Raw genomic sequence first — 25,284 nt, forward strand, 5'->3', positions numbered from 1 at the left:
CTAGTTTAATTTGTTCTGGGTGCAAACTACAGTATCCTAAAACTTTTTCCCATAAGAAATAAATTAAATTAGCTTTGTGTTCCACATATTCATTAATACACATATACTGTACACCAGGGGTGGCCAACCTTTTGTTTCCCATGCACCAATTTTTTTCACTTCCAATTCAGATGCGCCACACAAACTTTAACCCCCTTTCGATCCCCAAGTATGGTGATTTGGACATATCTGGTGGTTATACATATAATAATTTGTATATATATATATATATATATATATATATATATATATATATATGTGTGTGTGTGTGTGTGTGTGTGTGTGTGTGTGTGTGTGTGTGTGTGTGTGTGTGTGTGTGTGTGTGTGTGTGTGTGTGTGTGTGTGTGAGGACAGATGTAGCAGCTGTAAAGGAAATGATTTAACATTGGTGACCCCGGAGTGACCAATGTGACGGGCCGAGAGAAGAGTTGTGAAATCAAAGGCAGATTGGAAACGACTGAGTTATATTGTTGTGGAACACTCTCCTTATATACAAAACCTCAAGGCAACAGGACATGACAAGTTCACAAGATAGACAATATCACAGAGGAAAAACCAGACAGGAATTTTCATGTTCATTTTAGTGCGAGGGAGGAGCGAAGAATCAAGCATAATATATACAAAATGAATTATGTACAATTGTGTGAAACACGGTTGGTACAGTTTAATGAGACTTTTGATTTTGCTTTGCTTTCACTAAATCTGTAATATTAGGAGTTAAATTAGTAACCGAGAGCAACAGACAGCTCTTCAGATTTGAATCGGATAGTCGTGACCTCAATTCTTGATCATTTTCATTGATGAAAACATTTGCCCGCATCTGTATGTTGTTCCAAAGCGACAGGAATAACTTTGGGTAAATTTTCTAAATCCTGGAAAATGGTCACCTGTTGACAATCACCAAAAATTAAACATTTCAGACGCACTTGGAAGTGAGGGAAGTTCATTAAATTTACTCTTCAGCACTGAATTTGATTTTAGATCAATAAGTTCCATCTATATATTACTAAGCATCTTCAGAATGTTATGTTTAGTAAGCGAAACTGGATTTATAAATGCAAGCATGCAAAATCACTAAAACGGCTATCAAAGGCTGCTAGTAGTAATATGATTTTTTCAATGAATTCTGTAAAGTTGGTATATGATGAAGGTATTATGTGTGTCTAAACTGTAACACAAATATAGAAATTTTGTATTTTGAGTAATTAGAAGAAAAAATGCAGGACATAGCGGAAGGTCCCCTTAAATTATTTTTGTATCTTTTCAAAAAATCAGTTTTATTATTAGTATTATTTTTTTTTTATGAGCAGGCTTGTTTTTTTTTTTTCTTTTATTATCTGTTGGGTACAATGCGCCACTTGTAATCGTGCAATGCACCACTGTTTGCGCATGCGCCATAGGTTGGCCACCCCTGCTGTACACTAATTTTGAAAGGTTTTGTTATGGTAAATATTGAACAATTTATAACTCCTAACTTCAGAAATGAATAAGAATTAATAATTCACGGTTAACCTTAATTGAAGATTTCCCATTTTCCAAACTTTACATATGTCTAGGCCTCTAGTACAGTAGTGAGACAATAGTACACTTAATGGCCATAACCTTCCTTGGATACAGTGTAGATGCTTTGCTTCCCAGTCTACTTATAAATCTTGCATTATAGGCCTAGGTCTACATTTTGTTTGCCATCTCCAGATTGTCTTGTGTGATTTTGATTATTAGCAATCGAAAGAGATGTTTTCTCCTGGTTTTGTTAATAATTACTCTGTAAAATGTTCAAGGGAGTTATTTCTGGACAGGGAGTTATTTCTGGACAGTCATAACTCTCATTCACTCTGTCTCTTGCTGTGGCTTCATAAGCTCTTTTCCTCTTTGTTAAATCTAAGAAGGCTGTTAGGTTTTTGTTCTAAGATTCAATCCTAAATGGCCTAGTTTTGAACCCTAGCCAAACTCCTCAAGTTTCACCTAATGGTTTGTTCTTGTGCACCAATCAGTAAGGGCTCTGTTGGTGCAGTGTATGATGGAGTTGATCATCTCTCTATGGGCCTTGCACTCTTGAATTATTTCAGATCCTACTGCGATTCTGGTCTGCTCATGGGCTCATGAAGTCACGGTTATTGGCTCCAAGCTAGCATTTAAGAACATGTCAGTGGCTCAAGTCTTTAAGGTAGGAGAATTAAATTGTATTTTCCCAATAATTCAAACCTGAGTCTTTAAAAGTTACATTTCCTGCCTCAACACCCTGCAAGACCCAGGGCTAAGGTCAAAAGCGGATGGAAGGCCGCCTTTTGGCTAGGCCGTGTTTACCGTCTAACCGCCAGTAACTACTACTGTATTACCTTGTTAAAAGTTTAATGGCTGTTTCCAGCTAAGCCAAAATTGCACTCATATCAGGTTTTTATAGTTAGGGAAAATACAAATTTCTTTGAAAATTTCGGATGTTCGGAAGTAAGAGATTATAAAAATTATAGAGAAGATATAATATAAGAGGTCATGAATCCATCCACAGTCTTTACAACAGTTAATCCTAGTCCCCCAATTCTTGGGAGGTGGGAGACTATTTCTAGATGTTTTGATGCTAAACAAGTTTACAATGGAAATGCTCATGACAGTCCTGGGGGCAATACGTGTTGAAGGTTTACCAATTAAAGTGCTTTTGTTTAAGGATTCAGAATAGCACTTTTAAGTTTTCCCAGGATGATGGTTCCCCTCTCAATAAGGATAAGATTTCTGGGATTCAAGGTCTTTATACATGACTACTGGCTGTTTTTTAATGCTTTGTGGGAAAGTATCTAAATTCAAAAAGTGTAGTTACTCATGTTGCTGGAAAGGTTGTTAAGAGGCCTGATCAGTTTGGAATATTTTTTTTTATTCCCATTTCAGAGAATTTTACGTTTGTGAGTGAAATAGCAAAATGTTCCTTTTCATCAGAAAAGAGGATTCGGTCTTTTCTTGTTTTGTTGGAAAAGCTAAAGAGGATGAAGTCAATATCAGTTTTGGTGTGTTTGAGACTGGTACGATCCATGGTTTCTTTGGATAAGAGCATTCCGATGAGTTACCTAAAGATGACTTTTCTAATATCTTAAAAAGGAATTGGAATAGGATATTTAATCTAGACACAATTCATATTACAGCGATAAAGAACCAACTTCAACTACTGCAATGGTGGGATGATTGTTGTCTGTTATCACAGTGTGTCCTTAGAAGTGAGCATTACAGACACCTCATTTCATGGAGGCTCCAATTGAAAGGTTGGGTGGACAAAAAAAGAATGAACTTGTATCAGTTGCCTGGAAGGTAGTGGTGTTGAGTCCCTACAGGTTCAGGAGGTCGCTGTAATAAGAAAGTGATTGGTGCTGTTTATAGGCAACAAGACAGCATTATCTTGTATTCAGAAACAGGGAATCCAAGTTGGAACCCTTATTCTGGATAGCGGAAGTTCTATTGACTTAGACAAATTTGAGACGAATAGTCCTTCTACCTCGGTTCGGATTCTTCCAAAAAATTAGTCTCTGTATTCGTCATTGTGTCAAGAGATTTGGATTTAATAAGGAAGACTAAACCTGGATATGTTGGGAACATCTCTCAACAAGAACATCAGGTATTTTGCTCCTTATATTCAGATACTTTTGGATGGAAAGTAGATGGCCTAATAGGACTGGTCGAATCTGGATGTACAAGTTTTTCCACTGGTTGGCAATAAACAAGCTTTTCTGGTTGTAGCAAAACTAATTAGGAGTAAACCCTTATAAATAACTGAGGTTTGTAGAGTTAGGAAAAATAGAAATAGTTTTGAAAAAAAATTTTGTTTTTGCCTTTTGTTTAAAAAGTGCATAATGAGTCTATAAGATTTTTAAGAGGGGTTTATAAAAGCTTAAATTTATGAAATTAGAAATAAATGAAGAATTAAAATAGTGAAAGTTTACCATAGATTTTTGTATCTACTAAGCATTGTTTCAGCTACAGCAGTGGGTGCCTAGAATGGAACCCCTGCGATAGTTGAGGGATTACTGTAATATTTCATTGCAACCGATAAATTCTACGTATCTTATGGTAGTTGTATTAGTACTGTACATATCCGTGAAAAATGCTTGTATGACAAATTTTTTTGCTTGTAGACTGGTGCATCACTCAGCCCAATTAAAATTTGTTTGCTCACATCCCACTTTGCTCCTATAGGTCAACCTACTAATGTGTTTAGAAGGTTCGTGTTTTGAACTTTTGGAAAATCTTTCTGTTAAAGATCTCACAGCTAAGACTTTTCCTGTTGGCTTTAGCGTAAGCTAAGCACTTTAGTGAACTACAATCGTTGTTGGTAATGTAGGTTTTCGAGATAAGTTTAAATAAAGGTGAAGTTTTACTTCGTTGAAAGTTTCTCACCGACTTGATGGTTAGGGTTTTTTATATTAAAAGTGCAGCTATATTTCATAATTATGGTATGGATCTTTCTTTGGAAAGAATTTTAGTAGCAACTGTGTGGCATACCAAATTAGTTTTTGGTAAGCACTATCTAACAGAAACCTGGTTTTCTTATCAAGATTTCTGGGATTAGTTTCTGTAGTAGCTGCAGGGGATGAGGTTCAAATGAGAAGTTTTTGATAAATGTGTTTTCTAATTGATTTTGATATATATATATATATATATATATATATATATATATATATATATATATATATATATATATATATATATATATATATATATATTTTTTTTTTTTTTTTAGTGTGGCTGATAGTGCATATGTATAAGTAAGTGTATGCAGTAGTTTGATGGTAAGATTGTATTTAGGATTTTAATCTGGAGAGAAACTTAGTTTGAAAAGGGTCTTCATATTCCCATGAACCTCCTAATGTTCATATTGCTTTTTTCTAGAAGCTTGGTTTTATCACCATTTACCCCTTAAAAAAAAAATAAAGTTTACTTTCCATTTAATAAACTTGTGCTTCTTGTAAAATAGACAATCTAGCAGTTAATGACAAGATGCACAACTGGTCTGTGCCACAGAATCTTTGTCATCTTAGACTGCGTTGCATTTGTCTGACACCCCCCCCCCATTTTTCAGATTGTTAGCATTTTAGTGTGTATAAAGATGTCTCCCTCTGAATTTGTGGCAAGTATTGCGTAGATCATTCAAGGTAATTGTTTTTGGGCAATCGTTATTTGTATTCACTCTATGTCTCATGGCGGGAACATTGTTGTGAGGAGGGCAAAGATCTCAATGTCCCTCTTATGGATCGATGTCAGGATGCCAGAGAACTTTAAATCAATCAATCCCTCTTATGGATAAGCATGTTTTAAGTATTATTTTATAATTTAAAATGTCCTGTCTTTTTCCCACTAACCCCCCTCCATTAAAGTAAACAGAATTTTGATAAAATTTATAAATACTGTAGACTGTCTAGTGAAAAGATTGAGCATTTAGTTTCAACTTCAAGACTGAAGACAAAGCATTTAGGGTGTACCCAAGTTGGGATATGTCATTAACTGCCCAGTCCTATTTAAAGTCAAGGAAACAAGAAATTATTTTAGTTTTGTGGAGACGTCGATATAAACCAGGCTCTGAGAGAGAAGCAATATGAATGTTAGGTGAGCATAGAAATAATAGCTTATTAAAATGGTATGTTTTAGTTGAAGGTTTAGGTAATTATTATCCATACTAAGGAAAAAAGTTGGAGAGAAAGATAGGGAGTCAATTACTTTAGTAAGTGAAGGCAAATTAGAGATTATATTATCTTTAAATACTTTATTATACAAAAGCACAGATAAATATACAGACATAATTTCAACGCTCGGTATTTACAGTTGTAAGTCACCTACAATGAAAATGCCTTAAAATACATTAATTACATATGAATAATACTTTGACTCTGTATAAAATCCAACTTATTACAACAGGATAAAAATTGCAAGCATAATGTAAAAAGTTGATTATTTTCATTAATTAATCAAATCCCTAAAATCAACAAAGCTCTTAATGGTAAGTTACCATAGCTTGCAAAATATTATTTTCAACCCGTTTCTTTGCATGATTAAGTGGAATGATAATAATCTGCATATGATGTGTTGTGTTTGTGAAATTAAATTCAATTTTAGACTTTTATAGATTACACAGCAATAATGTATTGTTCACCAAGAAACAACATACAATTCAACATTATCTCTTTTCTTGTTTTGACAACATACCTAATACTGCTCTCAAAAGTTTATAGGAAAATTACTTTTGAGTGACAAAATAACAAGAAGCAAATGCTTGTAAAAGTTACATACATTTAAACACCGTTTTTGGGTTAAATAGCAAAAGTTACATGAAATTGATGCATGTCAGGAAGCTCGTGTTTTCTTCTGAAGGATAAAGCACACCTTAAGAGAGAAGTTCAGTAAATGCAAGTTTTAAAAAAATGAAATGACTATCACACAGGGGTGGAAGTACCCGGTATTTCGGGCTATGCAATGAAGGTTTCTTTTACTAGCAAAAAAATGCATTCTCTATACCAATCCTATATCTTTAAAATAAACAATAATGGTATATATTAAAAAACAAACTTTTTAATTAATAAGAATTATAAACATAGCTCTACTCATAATCCTGTCAGTACATATAGAAAATAAGTACAATAATGCCATGATGTGATGGAATTTATAAAATCTAACAAGGTAAAGAGCTAGGTAAAACCATTATAAAATTATAACAGCCAGTCTCAATGTCTAACATACAAAACGGTAGACAAAAGATGGACTTTAGGGCAGATGAAAAAAAAAGTAAATAAAAATAAGAATGAATTGAGTTTTATATAAAAATGAAAATGCACAGCAACATAATCCATTCACTCCTTATTACCCTAGTTAAGGCATCATTATCATCAACCTCCTTGTCTCCCTGTAATCAATGGTTTTTTGTTAAGATATGGTTCCCATTTTATGCAAGGAATCTTCATAAAAACACATTTGTTTAAACAAAGCTGGCAGCCATTACTGACAATCTTATTGAAGTTGGATCAACGTAACTTGCCTTAGTCGATCATGTGGTCTTTTAAAAACTTTATTGTTCTTCAGATTAGGTTAATTTTCCTGAAGGGTTCCTTGCATTAAAGATTATGTAGTTAACCTAAATAGGATTTTCTTTTTTTTCCCTTTTACTGACCAAGTAAGATTCAGGCTAAGTATATAAGTATGAAAATATATTCCACAATCTTTATAGGACAAGAATGACTAACTGACAATTTACACTCATTACATTGCACAGCTACTAACAAGAAAGAATTAAGAAGGTTCCATGGAAATACTAGGTAGTACATCCATCTTATCAAGGATTGAAAGTATACCGACTGATCGTACGTAGCAATTTCTGGGTTTGGGCTACACAAAATTAGTCTTTGGATTGGATTCCATTTAACTGTTTGTAACATCAGTTTAATCACAGAGCAAATAAAAAAATGAAAGAAATGCACCACTATTATTTAAATTCATTTACATCATTGTCACAATGGACAACACTTAGTTAAAAAAATTATATATATTTACATTCCAGTGAACAGGATATACAGACTGAAGCCTTCATTGTACTATTAACTGTTTTTATCAATTATTAGTTGTAAACTCAATTTAGATAGGACAATTTTTCAGTGTGTAGGCGTGATCGATATCTATTACTGGATTCTTTTCAAAAGCTGTACAGTAATAACATGGTTTTTTTTTTTTTTATTTATTTTTCTGGCTAATCACTATTTTTTCTTTTTTTCTGCCTTCTCAGCTAACTTTTCTGCTTTCTTCTGGAGTCTCTCTCTTTCCTTCTTTTCCTTTTCTGCTTGCTTTCGTTCCTTCTCAACAGCTAATCTCAATTCTTTTACCTGAAATTTTGAGAAGCATTTTTAGGTGGCAGTAATTTGCTATACATGTAAACATACAAAATGAAAATGTTTATGTTAAGGTGTAGAGATTAACCTTTAGTATCTTAAGAAAATTGAAGCACTGTGCTATACCATGCTATGGATTGGATAGCAAAAGTTCATTTATATTTTAAGGTCTATGAATAATATTTAAGTATTTTTTTTGGTGTATCACTGATGTTGTACTCTATATTGTCACAATTGAGAGAAAAGGTCTATACATTGTACAATAATCATGCATTCCAAGGGTGGGGTTCTCATGTAAAAACATTCTCGTCCAATTACCTCCAACCCCTACTCCATTGTTGAAAGTCCAGGCTATATTACTAACATAAGCAAATCAACCTATTATATATTAAGAATTCCTATACCTAGTTGTACTTATAAATGCTATTAAAAAATGTTGTATTTGTTTTGCACTTAATCAAACCATTTTTGTTCCTATGCAAAGTACAAACCATCGTCATTTAAATGGGTTTATTGTCTTAGACCAGAATTATTGTCTTAGTTGTTTGGCTAAGACCAGAATTACGGAAAATGTGGGATTCTGGTAGCATTGTATGGTTGCTAGCATCCCATGCACTTAAGGTCACGCTGTCAGCGTGACTTGCATCACTTAACGCTTGGTCATCGTTCCAGTCAGAAGCTGTTTTGAATGCTGTCCATGCTACATTTTGCTTTATTACTTTTACTTTACTCTCGGTGCATTTGTGATTACGAGTGTATCTCAAGCAAATATGAAAATGTACCCCAATCTTGGAGTTAGTCCTTGGGGTACCTTCATGAGCCAAGTGGAAGTAGATGCCCATCCTTTGTGTCCTGGGTGTCGTGGTAGGCAATGCTCTTTACCTTTAGTCGTGAATTCCCCAGGGATTTGTAAAAAGTGTTGGAAGAAGAAGGAGGTTTAGAGGCATTGCTCCCCTTTTGCTTTCTTCCTTTGCTGAAGGAAGAAGCAGAAGCCTTCCTTCCTGACCCCTGACCTTTCTATTTCAGAGCCATATTTATCGACGTTTCCCGAGAATCCAATTCCCTGAGGAGACTGCTTTTTGTGCAGGATTTTGTTATGTTATCAGCTATTTATGATTATTTATTGATATGTTATCACCTATTTATGATTAGTGAACCCAAGATCTTACACAGCGATGTAGATCCTTTGTCCTCATGTATTTTACAATAGGATCAAGAGATGTTTACAGGTTACATTGGTTTTGCCAGCTTATATGAACCTTGAAAGGTTATCTCGAGAGATCATATTTTTGTGTCAGATTTTACAGAGCAGGGAGTTTTTTTCTTACACTCCCTGGTATGAATTTTCAAAGTACTGTATCACCTAAATGTACGCCTAAGGGAACATCACACTAAAAGGCAACACAGCCTATTCCACCTGGTACAGAAGCAGTTTTGTTAAAAGGAGCTTACTATTCTCCTATCCACACTCGCAACGATTCTAACCTTCCTTCGACTCCTAGAGGTTCTCCCCAAGGAAGATTACTACTACTATTTCAGATTTTTCAGGAAAACCTGGAATTACAGACCTGGTCATATTGTCGTAGTGCCTCACAGAAATTACAGATCTGGTCATACTGTCCTAGTGTGAGTGCTGCTATGCACTCACAGGCTTACAAATAATTCCCATGTTCGCTTTCAGGTCCAAACAAGCGCACTTTTTTATGCAAGCAAGACACAAGGGCACCATCTCACAAGGAACAATAACTCTTATTGATATAACGAAAAAGTTTTACATGCGCTACTAGATTAATCTATACTCTTTCAGACTCATTTAGAAATGAAAATACCAAGTTAATGTCTGTTTTGTTTGTCCTTAGATCAGTTAAAGTAACTACAGGCTATTTGAAACCTAAGCACATTGTTTTTAGAGGAAACTAGCAGCTGAACCATAACGGTCATTTCATTGTGTCACACCGTCCATGGATCTTGGAGATGGTCCTCCACATTAGAGACGGTCAAACTCCCAGCCATGTTATTCAGCGAAGAGATAGACGTTCTCAGCGAGATTTGCCTGATCATTCTTTTTCTTCCCACATGCTTGTAGTTCAGGAGAGGAAAACCTCTCTCCCTTCTCCCCTCACATAATGCCCACAAGTCTTGCACTCATTTTGATCAAAATCCTCCTCATTCCAGGTCTAATGCTTTATCTCATTCTTCATGAGCCAGAAGAGAGATGAAAGGTATTTCAGGCAAAGTGAATAATTCATAACCTTTCCCATAATGAAAGCCAAGTACTTCTGTGACAAATCAGAGTGCTGGAGGTCCCAATCCGACTACGATCATGATTGAGGACTCTCGTGAGCATATTACAGATGACTATAGATGCCCATGGGGTTCCCCCCATAGAGGTTCCAATGTCAGGTTCTGGAGAGGCCTCCAACTTTATGAAGATTATGAGCTTGATTAAGCATATACACAAACTTGGTGAACCACAAGTTCTCAACTTCCAGGTAGCTGTTGTACAATTGACAGAATTTTTACAGAGCATCATAGTACACATTTTGAATTCAACATATTGTCAAATCAAGCAAAAACACTTTAGAATTGCAAAATAAATAAGTATCTGCCTCAGAAAATTCAATGAGGTCGAGTCAATCCTCAAAACTGCTTGTGCTTGCTTTATGAACGCATAAAAATTTTATGTGAACTCTGCAGCACACCCAAGTCCCTTTCCGAATGACCCAAATGCTGCAAATCTGACTTTAGGAACATCGGTTGAGAAGCTTCCCCATCTTTCATCCTTATTTTCAGCTCCTGTGGTGAAATGAAAACAAAAGTTGCAGCCATGTCAGCCTTTCAAGCATGCTCCTTGCTCGACTGCTGATGGGAGCCGTATAAATTTTTGTTATTTTAGAAAACCTTAGGTATACTGTACTCAATAGTAGAAAGCTGTATGAGGAATTAGTATGGAGAAACCCTGGAGTTTGTTCTTCACCAGACAGCTTCCATTTAGGGTACCTGCATTCTTAAGAGGAGAGATGCTTTGCTTGCCAAATGTATTAAACAAAGGACACAGAGGGATGTTCCTTACCTAAGAAACTCCAACATTATAGACCATCCTACACTTTTTTTTTTCCCTGGGGAAGTAACAGCAGTGGTGGAAAAGTGTGAGAAAAGTAGCGAATCTTCTTAATTAAGTAGGGCTGCAGCTTTGCATTTTCAAACTCCTTGCCAAGCTCCTAGAACTAGACCATTTCCTCTCAAACAGGTACCAAAACGTAAGCTGCTATCTGAGTACAAGAATAATTCCTCCTTTAAAAGAGAGGACACAGTAGTCTCCTTTTGTCGCAAAAGGTATCCCTCTTACCAAAGGGGCAGAGGTTTCCATTAGTGAAGCCGTGTCCCCCAACTTACCACCAGTGTGGGGATGCCAGCAAAGTTATTGGACGAGGTGATATTTCTTCGGGGCAGATCCCTGGAGAGTGGAATTACTTCGCTCAGGGTAACACGTCCCATTCATGATGCTATCACTTCACTAATTCAAACTTTAACAATCCTCTCCTTTAAATAAGCAGGTATCCCAGAAAGACATCTTGCTGGAGGAAGAAATGACTCAATGCCCAGAAAAAATGCTGTAGAGGAAGTCTTAGGCAGGTCTCCAGGTTTCTTTAGCATTATCTTTCTGGCAGAGAAACTGACAGGATGCTGGAGACCTCTGTCATAGACATTTCCCACTTGAACCAGTTTTTCAAGATGGAGGCACAAAGTACAGTAATTCAAGCCATGAGAAAGAATGACTAATTTCTGGCCATACTGTAGACCTGAAGGATGCTTACTTATAAATTATTTCCATCCAAGGTCAAGGAAGTACTTACATTTCCTTTTCAGAAAGCATTCCAATTCTAGGTGATATGCTTTAGCTTGTCCACAGCACAAAAAGTAGTCACTTACCTGTTCATTCTGGTTTCCTCAGGGGCACACCATAGGATTAATACTCCTAAGATACCATGACGACTGGATGCTTATAGCAAATTCAAGAGCACAACTCATACATTACAGTGATATCTTGCTCAATTTTTTTTTCAAGACCTAGGGGGTCCGGCTAAGCTTGGAAAAGTTCATTGCAGTTCCTCGAAACCGCATGCAGTACGTGGGGCACGGATATGGACCTGGCCCAAGCTAGAGTGTCTCCATTTTCAGACAAAATCCATAGTTTCAGACAGGTTGCAGCTCCCTTTTGGGAAATGGATTTCCTTCCAGCTCACTCATGGCAAGAGCACCTGGGGGATCTTTCCTCCCTAAAAAAATCTAGTACTCTTAGGAAGGATGCATCTTTTCTCTTTACAGTGGACACTAAGGAGCCAGTGGTTGAAGGTATCAGATCCCCATTGGCTCTCTTGAGGATCTCCCAAGATGTGAAGATGGACGTCTCATGATCGCTTAAGGAGAAGAATCTGTTAGCTGGATCTCCCCTACAGGTTCCAAATCCAGTCAGAGATTCTTTTTTTTTTTTTTTTTTTTTCAGATGCTTCTCGCCAAGGATGGGGAGACCATTTACAGTAAGGAAGGAACAACTTTCAGTTACATGGTCACAAAAAGATAAGTCTTTCCACATAAATTACCTGCAGTTGAAGGGAGCATACCTAGCATTACTACACGTTTTAGGGACAATCAAAGATCATTCGGTAGTATTGATGAGCGATAACATGACTGTATTGACTTACATCAACAAAAGGAGGGGGGTGTTGTATCCCATCTATTGTCAATTAGCAGTAAATGCTGTTCATCTTTCAGGACGGTTCATTCCAGGGAAGTCTAACGTAATAGCAGGCAATCTGAGCCAACTAGGGACGATACTGTAGTTAGTTTATAATGGCCTGAATCCTCAAGAGGTACTGTAGGTATTCTCCTGACCTTTGGGGGTTCCCTGGTTATAGACATGTTTGCCACTCATTTGAACAACAAACTGCCTGTGTATTGTTCCCAACTTCAAAAACCAGGTGCAGTGATGAAGGAGGCATTCCGACATCCGTGGGATGGAATAGACGTTCATCCCCCCCCCCCTCTGCCTCATCCATCAGGTGCTGAACAAAATCAGGTCCTTAAAAAACCTAAGAGTGACGTTGGTCATGCCAAAGTGGCTTCATTTAGAGCAGTACCTAGATCTTCTAGATCAGCATGGCCAACCCTTGTATGTCACCCTTGTGAAAAAGTTTCATGAAGCAGCTCACTGTCTATCTCTTCACAGCAGGGGTTTATCTAGCACCACCTCCAAAAGAAAAGATTTTCGATATAGACTGTGAAACAACTTTTAGGTTACCTCCACAGCGGTCTATCATGCAAAATGGTCAGTTTTCTCCCATTGGTGTTTTACAAAGGACATTGCTCCACTCAAACCCACTATTTCACTAATTACACACCTTTTAGTTTTCCTATGGAGGGAGAAACTTCTCTCAGTCACTGCGGCAAAAGGCTATCATTCAGCCCTAAGCCTGGTTTTCAAACTGATGGTAATTTCCCTCCCCCTGGAGAACTCAGCATTGATGAATTATTCTGAGAAGTCTTGCCCACCTGAGGAACTAAAAACCCTCTGAGAGTTGGATTAAGGTTCTGAGGTTCCTCAAACGCACAATTCTTCAGACCAAAACATTATTCTCAAGACTGTCTTCCTTCTAGCTTTAGCCTTTTCAAAGAGAGAGAGAGGGAGAGAGAGAGAGTTACATGGCCAATCTTCTTGTTTCACACTTAAGGGAGTGGAAAAAATGGGTTCCTCTATTTCATTCCAGTTTATTGCCAAACCTGAAATTCATCAATTATATTGATAATAGATTCGACTCTTCCATCTCGGCGATCAAGGAGGTAACTGATGATCCGGACAGTGTGTTACCTTTTCCTGTAAGAGCAGTTTGTCATTATCTTGAAAGAACTGCTTCCTTACATTCGTATGTCCCTAACTTGTTTGTAAGCCCATTTCGAAACAAGAAGGGAATAACCAAAAATATCATGTCCTTCTGGTTATATGTAATCATACTTAAAGCTTATAAATCTTTGGGAAACACACAGTCTGGGGACTCTCCCAAAGCTCATGACCTATGTGGTGTTACTGCAACCTTAGCGTTCCGCAAGAACCACTGTGTATCTCATGACCTTAGAGCTGATGTTTGGAAGAGACAAATCACTTTCACTGCACATTATTTAAAAGACTGTGCCCACTGATCACTGGATACTTTCTTTTTGGGCCCAGTGGTGACAGCAATTAGTCTGAGACTTATGGCTTTGCAGAATGGCATAAGTTTGTATGAGATTTAAATGATGATTTCTTTCTTTCTTCTCTTTCAAACATTCCTTCCTTAAAAGACCACTCACACACTTAAGAATATCTCTCGAGATTTTATTTATCAAGTTTGAACATATTGAAACTTAAAAAATGGTTCATACTTTTTCACAATCTTGTTGGGGCTGCAACTTAGTCACTCATTTTTTGTTCATCGGGACCTTGCCTCTCTTCTCCTATAGGTCAAGAGTCTAGCAAGTATGCTTGTATTCTAATGAGACTTCCTCCCTCATAAGGAAGACTCCCATTTAACCAACGAGGGTTTGTATTTCTTGAGGAACAGACTATGAATTTTTAATATGTATTTTTCCTAGCTATACAAACCCCGAGTCATTTAATATAAATTTCCACCTTATCCACCCCTCAAGTCTTGACCATAAGTAGATGAAGAGATTCATGCCGTCCCAGCCACTCGTACCTGGCACATGTGGAATGTTACCAGAATGCACAATTTCCTTAATTCTGGTCATAGCCAAACAGCAACAGACTAAGCTCCTTTAAATGTCTCATGTTTGTATAGCTAGAAAAATTAGAAATTATTAAAAAAAATTGTAGTTTTATTTAAAAAAAAAAAACCGTACTGGTTCTTATCCTTGAGATGAGACTTTATATAATACAACATGCAGTAAAAAATTTGGCTCTCAAAGGAAGTGGTGATTTTGAGAGTTTGACTATACTGTAGTGTATAATGCTTTTATGGTAATATGGAGGAAAGATTTCAACAAGAATGCGGAATAGGCATAAAGGTGTGGTGTTCAGTGGATAGAAAATTACACCAATGTCTCACATATTAAGATTGTTTGTAACATATGATGAGGGGGGAAATCAGAGAATCCGTAATGGTTTGGGGGGTGTCAGGTTTGATTCCGTTGTTAATAGGGAGCAGCATCATCTCGGGATACCCTAAGAACACTGCTCACTATAGACACCTCAATTCTCACAGGCCATTCTTGAAATTTTATTTACACAAGACTGAAATATTGGTATGTGAATTTAAGTTTTCAGGGTGGGATGGCCTCTTTCCTAAATGCTGTTTCTAGTTTAGGGTTTATTGACAAAGATACACATGGATTTAGATTAGAGTTGAATGAAGGACTTACAAGTTCAGATTCATAAAGTAGTAGTGCAGCTGCTTCTTTTCAGTTCTGTAAAAATCTTTTTTTTGTAAAGATTTTTTTGGCTGCAAGGCTTTTTCTAAACGAAACATGTATCTTGGAAATTTACTGGACATTGAGTGTTGGGGTAAATGTGGAGGGTATAATGTAAATTGTTAATTAATTTGTTTCAACTAGACTAAGTTATAATTTTAATTTTCTAAATAAAATTGGAGGTTTTAATTAATATGTAATTAAATAGTTTAATGGGTTTCATTGTGAGAAAATGTTTGGAAGCCTAACTGGAAGTTTAAGTGCTTAAGAATTTACTGTACTTTGTTTTATGAATGGTTACTGTTGAACCAAATGAGTCTCGAGTATTTGATAAAGTATTTTAATACACCAGTAAAATTTAAATAGAAAATTTTGCTGCAAGTAAATTAAATATTCAAATTTAATAAGTGGGGAAAAAAGATCATATATTTAATAAACTCACCTTCCTTTTTAATTTACTTTTTTCATCAGCAGGTACTCCCAGGGCCTTTAAGTCTCTAATGTCAAGGTTAAGTAATCTAGGTCCAGTCATGCCAATTTCTTGAAATCTGCCAACACAGCTCTCCAGGCCTTGTACAACTAACCATTGGCTTACCTAAAAAAGAAAATGTTTGTTCCAAAAACTGGAGGCACCACTGTCATGTCTTGACTCTATAATTCTATAAATCCATTTTTAAATTAATGCTTAAGGGTTTGGTGAATATATTAGCTCTTTTGAACACTTGTGAATGGAGAAAAGAATATTTATTTGGAATAAGTAATTTAAAGTACAGTACTGTACTTGATAAGTATTCAGTATTTGTTAAAGTACATTAATTTTTGAAATACCAACTCTCAAGATTGTGTACATAAATACAAGTTCTTATACTTGAACCCAAGCCATCCATCTAACCTTGGAACTCAAAAGCATATAAATACATTCGAATAAATCTATCGAAGTATTGGAAATTTTTTAAAACAACTCTTAAAAATGCATGGTATACAATGAATTTTCAGGTTTTATATAGAGCTAATCACGATAATATCTAGTGTGAGACTTGTATTAACTATACAGAATACAAAATGGTTAAACTACCTTTTTTTTTTTTTTTTTTTAGCTATTAGATCACTTGAAAAAATATAAATATGTATGATATCTATATCATACCTGCTCCTTTGTCCAGTCAATGACGGGAGCAGTTTGCCACATATGGGATCTTTTACTCCTCTCCCCTGGTATATGGGTATGTGACAAAGAAGTCTGTGAACCAAGGGAAGCTCCTGATCCTTCATCACCAGAACCAAGGGATGCAGGGCCACTGCTAAGGTCCCCACTACTACCGTCCACACCTGCTTTATGAAAATATGAAATTTAGTATGTTTTGGCAATTTGTGGTTAAATACTGTAAGGCAATGGCAGCAATTCTGAATTTTTAAAAATTTATTATCCTAAGATTAAATAAATAAAAATGTGTCGGATATCTATTGTAAATGAAATACTGGAGCAGATATTCACAGCATAACACAAGAAGAGTAGTAGAAGGAATGTTGAGAGAGTTGATAGATATACACGAGTAGCAGTTTAGGTTTATGAAAGGAAAGAGCACAGTATTTTTTAAGAGAATCATCTAGATGGAAATAGGAAACTTTACATGCGTTATGCAGATTTTGAAAAGGCATATGATGGGGTACCAAGGTTAGTCTATTGGTTTTTGAGAAAGAAAGGAGTTCCGGAAAAGTTGGTAAAGTTAGCAAGGATGGTGTATGAGGAGCGAGAACCAATGTACAGAAAAAATATAGGGAGATTGAGGCATTCCCCGTTGAGGTTGGCCTCCATCAGGAATCTGCCGAGTTCATCCCTGTTCCTCGACAGAGGGTTGTCATCAGAATTAAGAAACAACGGAGAAATGTGAGAACTGATATTTGCAGAAATGTAGTCACTATAGAAGACACAGAATAAGAACTGCAAGAAAGTTTTTAAGCATGGAAAGGAGTCCTAAAAAGGAAAGGAATGAAGATGAACATTGAATAGACAAGAGTTAATGGTTAATAGTAGAGAAAGACATCAAGAACTAAACATTCAAGTGGAAGTGAAGATGGTACAGTGCTAAAACAGAACAGAGCAATAATGTCATAGGAGGACAATACTGTTCTGAGAAAGCAGTGAGATTGCAAAAGAAGCAGGGCAAAAATGGAGAGAAGTAACTTAAGTGGTTTTAAACAAGAAAGTGCTAAGAAGACTCAAAATGAAGATGTATGAACTTGGGTACTTAAAAAGGAAGGACTGTTGGAAAGAACTGCAATGAGGATGGTGCGATGGATTGCTTAAATATCACTACTGGAAAGGAAAGATAACTATGATATACATGCAAAGTAAAAAAAAAAAAAAAAAATAGAGGTAAGACTAGGGAAGCTCATCTGAGATACTATGGCCATGTGATATATGAGAGAGAGAGAGAGAGAGAGAGAGAGAGAGAGAGAGAGAGAGAGAGAGAGAGAGAGAGGAGAGAGAGAGAGAGAGAGAGAGAGAGAGAGAGAGAGAGAGAGAGAGAGAGAGAGAGAGAGAGAGAGAGTACATAAATATTAAAAAAAATGTTTATGAAAGTGAGAGTACTGTAGAGACCATTCAGATAAGGCAATACATGAGTAATTAATTGTGCAGTTTCTATCGTTTTGTTCTTTGGTGCACATTCTTGTTTGTGCTAGTAAGTGCCCAGCTGACAATGCATAAACAATACAAATAAAAGAAAAGGACAAATTTTATGAAAATAAACAAGAAATTTTTAGAGAAATTGCAAAGTTCAAATATAATGATAGTAATACTGTTTTGTTTGTGCACTACTACATTTTTTTTCTATCTTTGGTGCTAAATTATCTGCATAAAATAGCTGTCAACTTATGAAAGAAAATACTGTCGTCTTTTAAGGCCTGACCTCCAAACAAAAAACAGTACAAATCCCAGTATATATATTATTAACTATTAAATATATTTACTTAGCACTTTTAAAAACATAGAAGCACATATGCACATGATAAATGTTTTAAATAACTATACATTTCAGTTATAGCAATTCTGTTGAGATGAGGGGCATTGGATGTCGACTATAAGTGTAGATCATTTAATGACAATTTTGCTTATCAACGGGATTGTAAGATTCTAACCTTCAATAAGTGGGAAGTACTGTAATGCAAAATGTATTGGAATAAGTTATTGGCAAATATAGTACAACATATAGAATGAATACTAGACATTTCATGGGGAAGGCCTGTTGAATGAACCTATTGTTTAATAATCAAAAGCAACTAAAAAAAAATACTAACCATTTAGTCTTGGTTCCTTGAAAACCTGTCATGAAAAATAATGAAAATACTAACCTATACTAGGTGTGGTGCAAAGAAAAAAAATTTAATATGCAAATTACCTGAAAATAATTTCTGTATTACATTAAATATGAAAATTACCTGGTAATAATTTCTGTATGGGTAGTGATGAGTCAATTGGCCTCTGACTCAATAAGACCACACCAGAAGGATTCGGGCTGACTCCACTCAAAGGACTAGCATGGATACTACTGCGGCCTAATTTCGGTGACAGAGATCCTGTGTTCGAGTCCCGAATGGAATCCCTCCCACCCTGTTTAGAAAGATCACAATGATGTCACGTTACATAGACTTTACTTCCTTTACAATAAATTACAGGTCTACATCACTATCATAAATATAATAAAAGCTCCTTTACCTGGATAAAAATTCTCACTACTAAGGAGTTTCATCAAACTTACTATCTCTTTTCTCTTAGTTGTGAAATAAGCAACACAAAAAAATGGCCATGAAGGGTATATCATATGAAATAGAAAAAAAAAATATGTATAATTCCCTGTCTTGTTAAGTGCAGCAACATCTCTTTGAACCAATCAATCCTTGCTTGCCTAATTGTCAGCTCCTCTTTTTTTTTTTTTTTTTTTTTTTTTTTTTTTTTTTTTTTTTTTTTTTTTTTTTTTAATAGCGTCACCATCATGATTTTGATGCCATTTACAATGATGGTGAGGATTTAGGCTTTAAAGAAACATTAAAGGAAAATGACAGTAGGCAAGCATTGAGATGGTACATTTTCTATACAGTAATGTTAGCATGAGAAAAATAAAAGTGGTGATACATTATTTTCTATAAATTCCGTAAATATGTACTGTATAATGATACTGTTTGTAATAAGTGTCTTTATAAAATCTAATGGCTATTGTCCACCAAAAGGGAAATTTTAATGATAAAATTTATTTCGGTACTCATCTGATGTTCATAATGCTTTTCAAATTTGCTTATATTGACATTTACCAAAAAGTTACTGTTTTCTTTCCTTTTAATAGCCTTAGGCTTCTAGTATAGTACAGTACTGAGATAATTTGGTGGCTAATGGCATTGACCACAGCTAGGGTAGGGAGCATCATACCGATTTCTGATATAACACTGGATCAATCAACTTTTGATATTCATAAGGTTCAAAAGCTCTAAAAGGAACCTTAACTTCATTTATAAATTCTTGGAAGACCACAGTCTTCTATTGGCTGTTTGGTTGCTCCCCCTATCGTGACTTCTAAAATTAGTTGTAGTTGCATTAATGTTCCTTTCACTAAGGATTCTGATAGGGCACAGGACCTGAGATTCAAGATCCTCTCACAAAGCCTCTAATTCTTTAATTTACCTTAGATACTTCTTCTATGCAACTCATGCATTCCTGCAATCCTATAGTCCCACCAATCTAAAACCAAGGTTTAAGGTGGTCAAGTCGGAGACATCCCCCAACACAATGTTGCCATGTTTCAGCCTACACTACATCACCGAGGCACCAAATTTGTATGTTATATCTTTATGCATGAAATTGTGTGTATGTGTGTGTGAACACCACATATTATAAAGTACATGAAGTAAGCAAGATATTATTTTATCTCTTTCTCTCGTGTGTCTGTGTACAAAAGTTAACAGTAGAGTATACTGGCAGCCTGTCACTATTACAGGAAAATATCTAGAAAATCGTTGCCGGCTTATTTATCAAGTCGTGTGGCTTGTCTGATCTTAAATCTTAAACGCTTATAAGCTCCCATCAAAATGACCTATTCATTATACATGGGTCATATATACAACAACGCCAAGCACGTGTTCTACAGGCAATTGTAACAGAACAGAACCTCAACACTGAAATATGCATGACACGTTTCTTTATTCTTATACAAATGCCTCATGCATTACAAGTTTACATTCTTTTAATATGCTAAAATATTTACAATTCTATTGAATCGGTATGTCTACCTATTTATAATGTCTTTGAACTAAATCAGATAATTGTTGTATAGACAGCAAGGCAACGGTATATTCCCACCTCGAATACCCCCAACCTTAATTTTAGAATGGTCAGACTATAGTTGCTTTTTTAAACAACTACAGTATTTTGAGGCAGAAGACCGAGTTGGTAGTCTGGATCCTAATATGCATCCCCCAGGATAAAGCACGTAACCTCGTACTTTAAGAGTGGATGGTGTGGCACAGCGATGGTTCCCCTAGCACCTAATATTTCTGATAGGGTTTCAGCTAAATTTGATGGGTTACAACTTACATGATATTTTGGATGGCAGTGCGTTTCATTCAGTTGGAAACTTAGCCACTAGCACATCACAAATGCTAATTGACAAAGCTCCTAAAGTTAGTAATAACTTGATTTTTCAGATTATGTTCTTATTTCCTCTTTTTTTATTTACCTAAAATTGTATTATCCATTATCTAAATCACAATATAACCCCCGACACTACACAAAGGGAGAATATAGATCATATCAGAAAAATTTCCTTGAACAATCTACCGTACACAGTAATTATCAACAAATTCAGAAGACATCCATGACAAAACCCAATATAAAAAAATAACACACATCTGGAGAATACATTAGTGAAGACAACTTGCTAAATCAATATCGACACAGAGACTAGAAAAGAAATGTTGGTGTAACCTACCCATGGCATTGTTCTTACCATATTTAGCCACTAGATTGCCTCAATATTATAGTAGAGACTTAACCCTATTAACAGGAAATAAAAAAGGAAATTTTTTAGTCTTTTAGGGTAAATATTAATAGAATCAAGCTTTGACAGAGATGACTTATGTACATCAGGGGAGGTTCACAGAAATAATATTGTACTAGTCTTTCTGTACTTCTCAACTTGTTGATATATTGTTCTCATTTATTTGCAACAGAATGGCTGAAATATAAATGCAGTTGATTTGTAGGCTTTGCTATATGCAAATTGATATTTGGTAACCAAAGCTTAATTGGTAATGTTAAAATACGGTACTGTAGTAATGAAATTTATAGTACAGTACAGTACAGTGCTTTGGTAGAAAAGAAAAATATAGGTTAGCCTTACTAATGACACTAAAGATGCCTAAGATGTGTCCTAAACACTTCATTAATCATTCAATATGCTACATCAATTTTTTTTGCAACAAGTACAGTACTTCTACAAACTACAATAATTTATCTAATCATATACTGATCATGTTATTTCCTGAAATCTAAACCTAAGAACCACGTATATTTAGTACTACAGTATAACTGATTTTTGTTACTGTTTTATTATATTTATATACAGTACTATACTTGTATAACATTTTTCATAGTCAAGTGCCAACTTGCCCATAGTCAATTGCCAATACTACAGTATAACTGATTTTTGTTACTGTTTTACTATGTTTACATACTGTACTTGTAAAAAAATTTTCATAGTCAAGTGCCAACTTGCCCATTAATCTTGGCCTAACAGTATTCTACTAAGCTATTTCCAGCCTTCCTTCAAGTACAATCTGATTGTTGAAATTTAAATATAATGTATAAAAATTCCACTTACTAAAGAATACACAGCAGATTGTTGAGATCGGTTTGGGGAGTTGACTTGTTGAACTATCTGCCCGGTTGATACCACATGTGCTGTTGACGACAAATTAACAGGGGCACTGATTACTGGTTTCTTGCCCACTGGAAGAGAAAACCCTTGAATGACCTGTGTTCATGTGCACATCCAACTACTACAGCAATGAAAATAAAAGCTTTTATACGCAGCTAGGAATTTACAAATTGTCATATAGTTCAAAATCAATTGTGCTATACTATTACTGACAATTTAAATTCAATAATGACTAAAAACATTTCATGCACTTCTCTTACCTTTGTAAAGCTATTACAGTACTTAAGCGTAATACAGTTCACAAGTCACAGACAGCAATATCATTCTAATGCAAAGCTAGAAATGAAATACTAATGAAGCTGTACTGAGCTTTCAAGGCTAAACTGTTGAAAAATTAAATAAAAATATCCATTAAAAAAAAATGCTGAAGCAGTTCTCAGTGCACTTTTCACACACTCAAGAGATTTCTATTTTCTATAATATTCAACAAATGAAACATGCAATGCAGTCTGTGTATTCAGTTAGCATCTTGCTATTCCTTCATGATAGCACTCAATTGGAGAAATACTGTACAAACAAAGTGATCTTATCAGGCGTTCATCTAAAGCTTAAGCAAATATTGCACTTTTCTAATCCATTCATGGCTTCCGTCAATGATATTATCAGTATATTTATAGACCCTACATAAAGGCCATTTATGCTTTACTTAAAATGCAATACATATTCACAATCAAGTACAAAATGGAAGCAGAAATATTCAATACATGACTATAAAAATAATGGACTTGACTGTTCCTCAACAGCAGTGAAAGCATTCTTGGCAAGCTAAGTAGTTATTGTCGCTAAAAATGATATTTAGATCAGTGTTTAGGATGTAATATAATCATCACTATCAATTCTCACAAATGTATAAACATTATTTCATTGCAAAGTATTAATCTTTACAAGTTAGATAAAGCTCTACCACCTATCTTGCATCATAAATGGGAAAGGTATCAATATTGGTGTTTATTACAATGCAATATTAACACCATATGAAAATTTATATTCACCATTACTAAGAAACTAAAAAATCCATTGTTCCTTTCATTTACTCGTACTTTACAATATAATAGTTTACTTTTAAATATTTTGACTAGTTCTAAAGGCATGATGACTAAAGAGGTTGAAAAAAATAATACAAAAATGAGTTTCACAGTATTTCTCCAATATGATTTTCAAGAAATTTTTCAACTACCAGTACATTCAAGTTTTGAAATTGAACAGGATATCTTATTTTTCTTATCTATAAGAATCTGATCTGAACAAAAAGACTGCATTTTTCTCATTCTAATTCCTACTACAGTACTGGCCTGGCTAAAGTTCATGCACTTGCAAGCACTGTAATTAACATACTGTACGGCTTGTAATGTGGGGTAGGAACTGAAGCTATAAGAGAAAAGAATTACAAATTACTGGAAAAACTTTCTCAAACTTTGCAAATACCATATTCATTATACTTTAATCAAAGTATAGCAATAATAAACAAAAAATAAAAACAAAATTATAAAGTGCAAAATATTTAATACATTTACTGTAAGCTTTGTAAATATGAAGAACTTGCAAAAAGGTAAAATTTAACTACTTTTCTATAAATTCTAGCAATGACAAAACTAAATGCTATACTGAAAAAGTCTGAAAAATCAATTGACAAAACAAAACTAGTAAAAAAATAACAGTGCAAATTATGCTAATTCATTTTGTGAGGGTTAAAAAAATTAACTACTTATTACTTATCTAAATATTATTAATGATATTTATTTTAAATGGCATTTTTATTAAGCCGACTTGCTAGTGTTAACCAAGTTATGTATTTTTTCAGTAATTTCATACAATAAAATGCCCTCATATGAAGAGAAAAGTAAACTCACAAGAAAAGTACTATACAGTAAATATTCTTGAGAGAAAGGAAACTCTAACTTCAAGTACTTTTATCCACCTGAAGTTCTGGGAATTGAATCCTCGGTTTTGCTTCCAATTTTTAAGAAAACCAGTTTCCCTGCATCAATCAGAAGGATGGAGGCTTTCACCTATACATACTGTATCAACAATTATGAGAAGAACTAAAAATTGTTAATTTCTATCCCTATGTTTTTTCAGTATCTGTAGCTAAAGTGTGCTGGTTTCCTACATAACTTTGCTCTGGTGTTTGAGGTGTTGCTTACAATGTACAGTTTCTATTCATTGAAAATTTTAAACTGATGCTATGTTTGATTGATGCAAAATAATGCCCGAGCTTGGTACTTTCTTTGTTTACTGCAAGCAGCTTTGTGAGAGCACTGGCCACAAGATATTGGACTGCTTTGATTATTGAAAACATAAAAAGTAAATTAACGGTTAGATGGGTAAAATCCGGAGATCAAGATAGTTCATTACAACTGCCACTTAAGAAGCTAACTCCTCAAGTTTGGCCTAATGGTTCTAGTCAGTAAGGTTTTGAAGTGCCCAATGCTGACGGAGTCAATTGTCTGTACACGAGCCTCACACTCCCGAGCGAGTTACGTCGGATCTTTCTATTACATAACCCTCATATTTCCGTGATCTGTTCTGCTCTATACGATCACTGGATTCTAAGATAGAAGATTGGACAGGCAGCTGTCTGTTAAAGTACGCACTCATTAAGTAAATATGAAAGCAAGTTGTCAGTACTTTTCATGTTCAGTATACTATACAGTATGTATAGGGAATGTATAAGCCACTTTAAAGGAAAGATATCCAGCCTAAGTAAAAAATTAACTTATTTTGCATCTCTAGGAACTAATTAATAACTTAGGCCTGGGTTATTATTTATATTTTTGATGTGGCATATCACATTGTTCCAGTGAAATGAGGTAACAGATTTCATAAAAATCTTAAAAGTTTTGATTGATAGGTAAACAGCTGTATCATGTTTTGGATGGAAATAATGTTTGCCCCAGAATATGCTAGGTCAATAGTTCATCTCAAATTTTCACCTGCAG

The 25,284-nt window shown here is 35.1% G+C and overlaps 1 protein-coding gene across 1 annotated transcript in view; it reads right to left on the bottom strand.

Moving 5' to 3' along the window:
• Window positions 1-6,730: 6,730 nt before the first annotated feature.
• Window positions 6,731-25,284, bottom strand: part of LOC137642411 (uncharacterized) — a 620,767-nt gene continuing 602,213 nt past the window's right edge. The window contains 6 exon segments of the mRNA XM_068374954.1: window positions 6,731-7,886; window positions 15,799-15,951; window positions 16,504-16,685; window positions 18,798-18,969; window positions 22,229-22,356; window positions 23,681-23,713. Of these exon segments, the coding sequence (XP_068231055.1) occupies window positions 7,761-7,886; window positions 15,799-15,951; window positions 16,504-16,685; window positions 18,798-18,969; window positions 22,229-22,356; window positions 23,681-23,713 (794 nt within the window). The 3' untranslated portion in view covers window positions 6,731-7,760.

The sequence above is a fragment of the Palaemon carinicauda genome, chromosome 6, assembly GCF_036898095.1.
Source record: "Palaemon carinicauda isolate YSFRI2023 chromosome 6, ASM3689809v2, whole genome shotgun sequence".
Classification (NCBI taxonomy): Eukaryota; Metazoa; Arthropoda; class Malacostraca; order Decapoda; family Palaemonidae; genus Palaemon; species Palaemon carinicauda.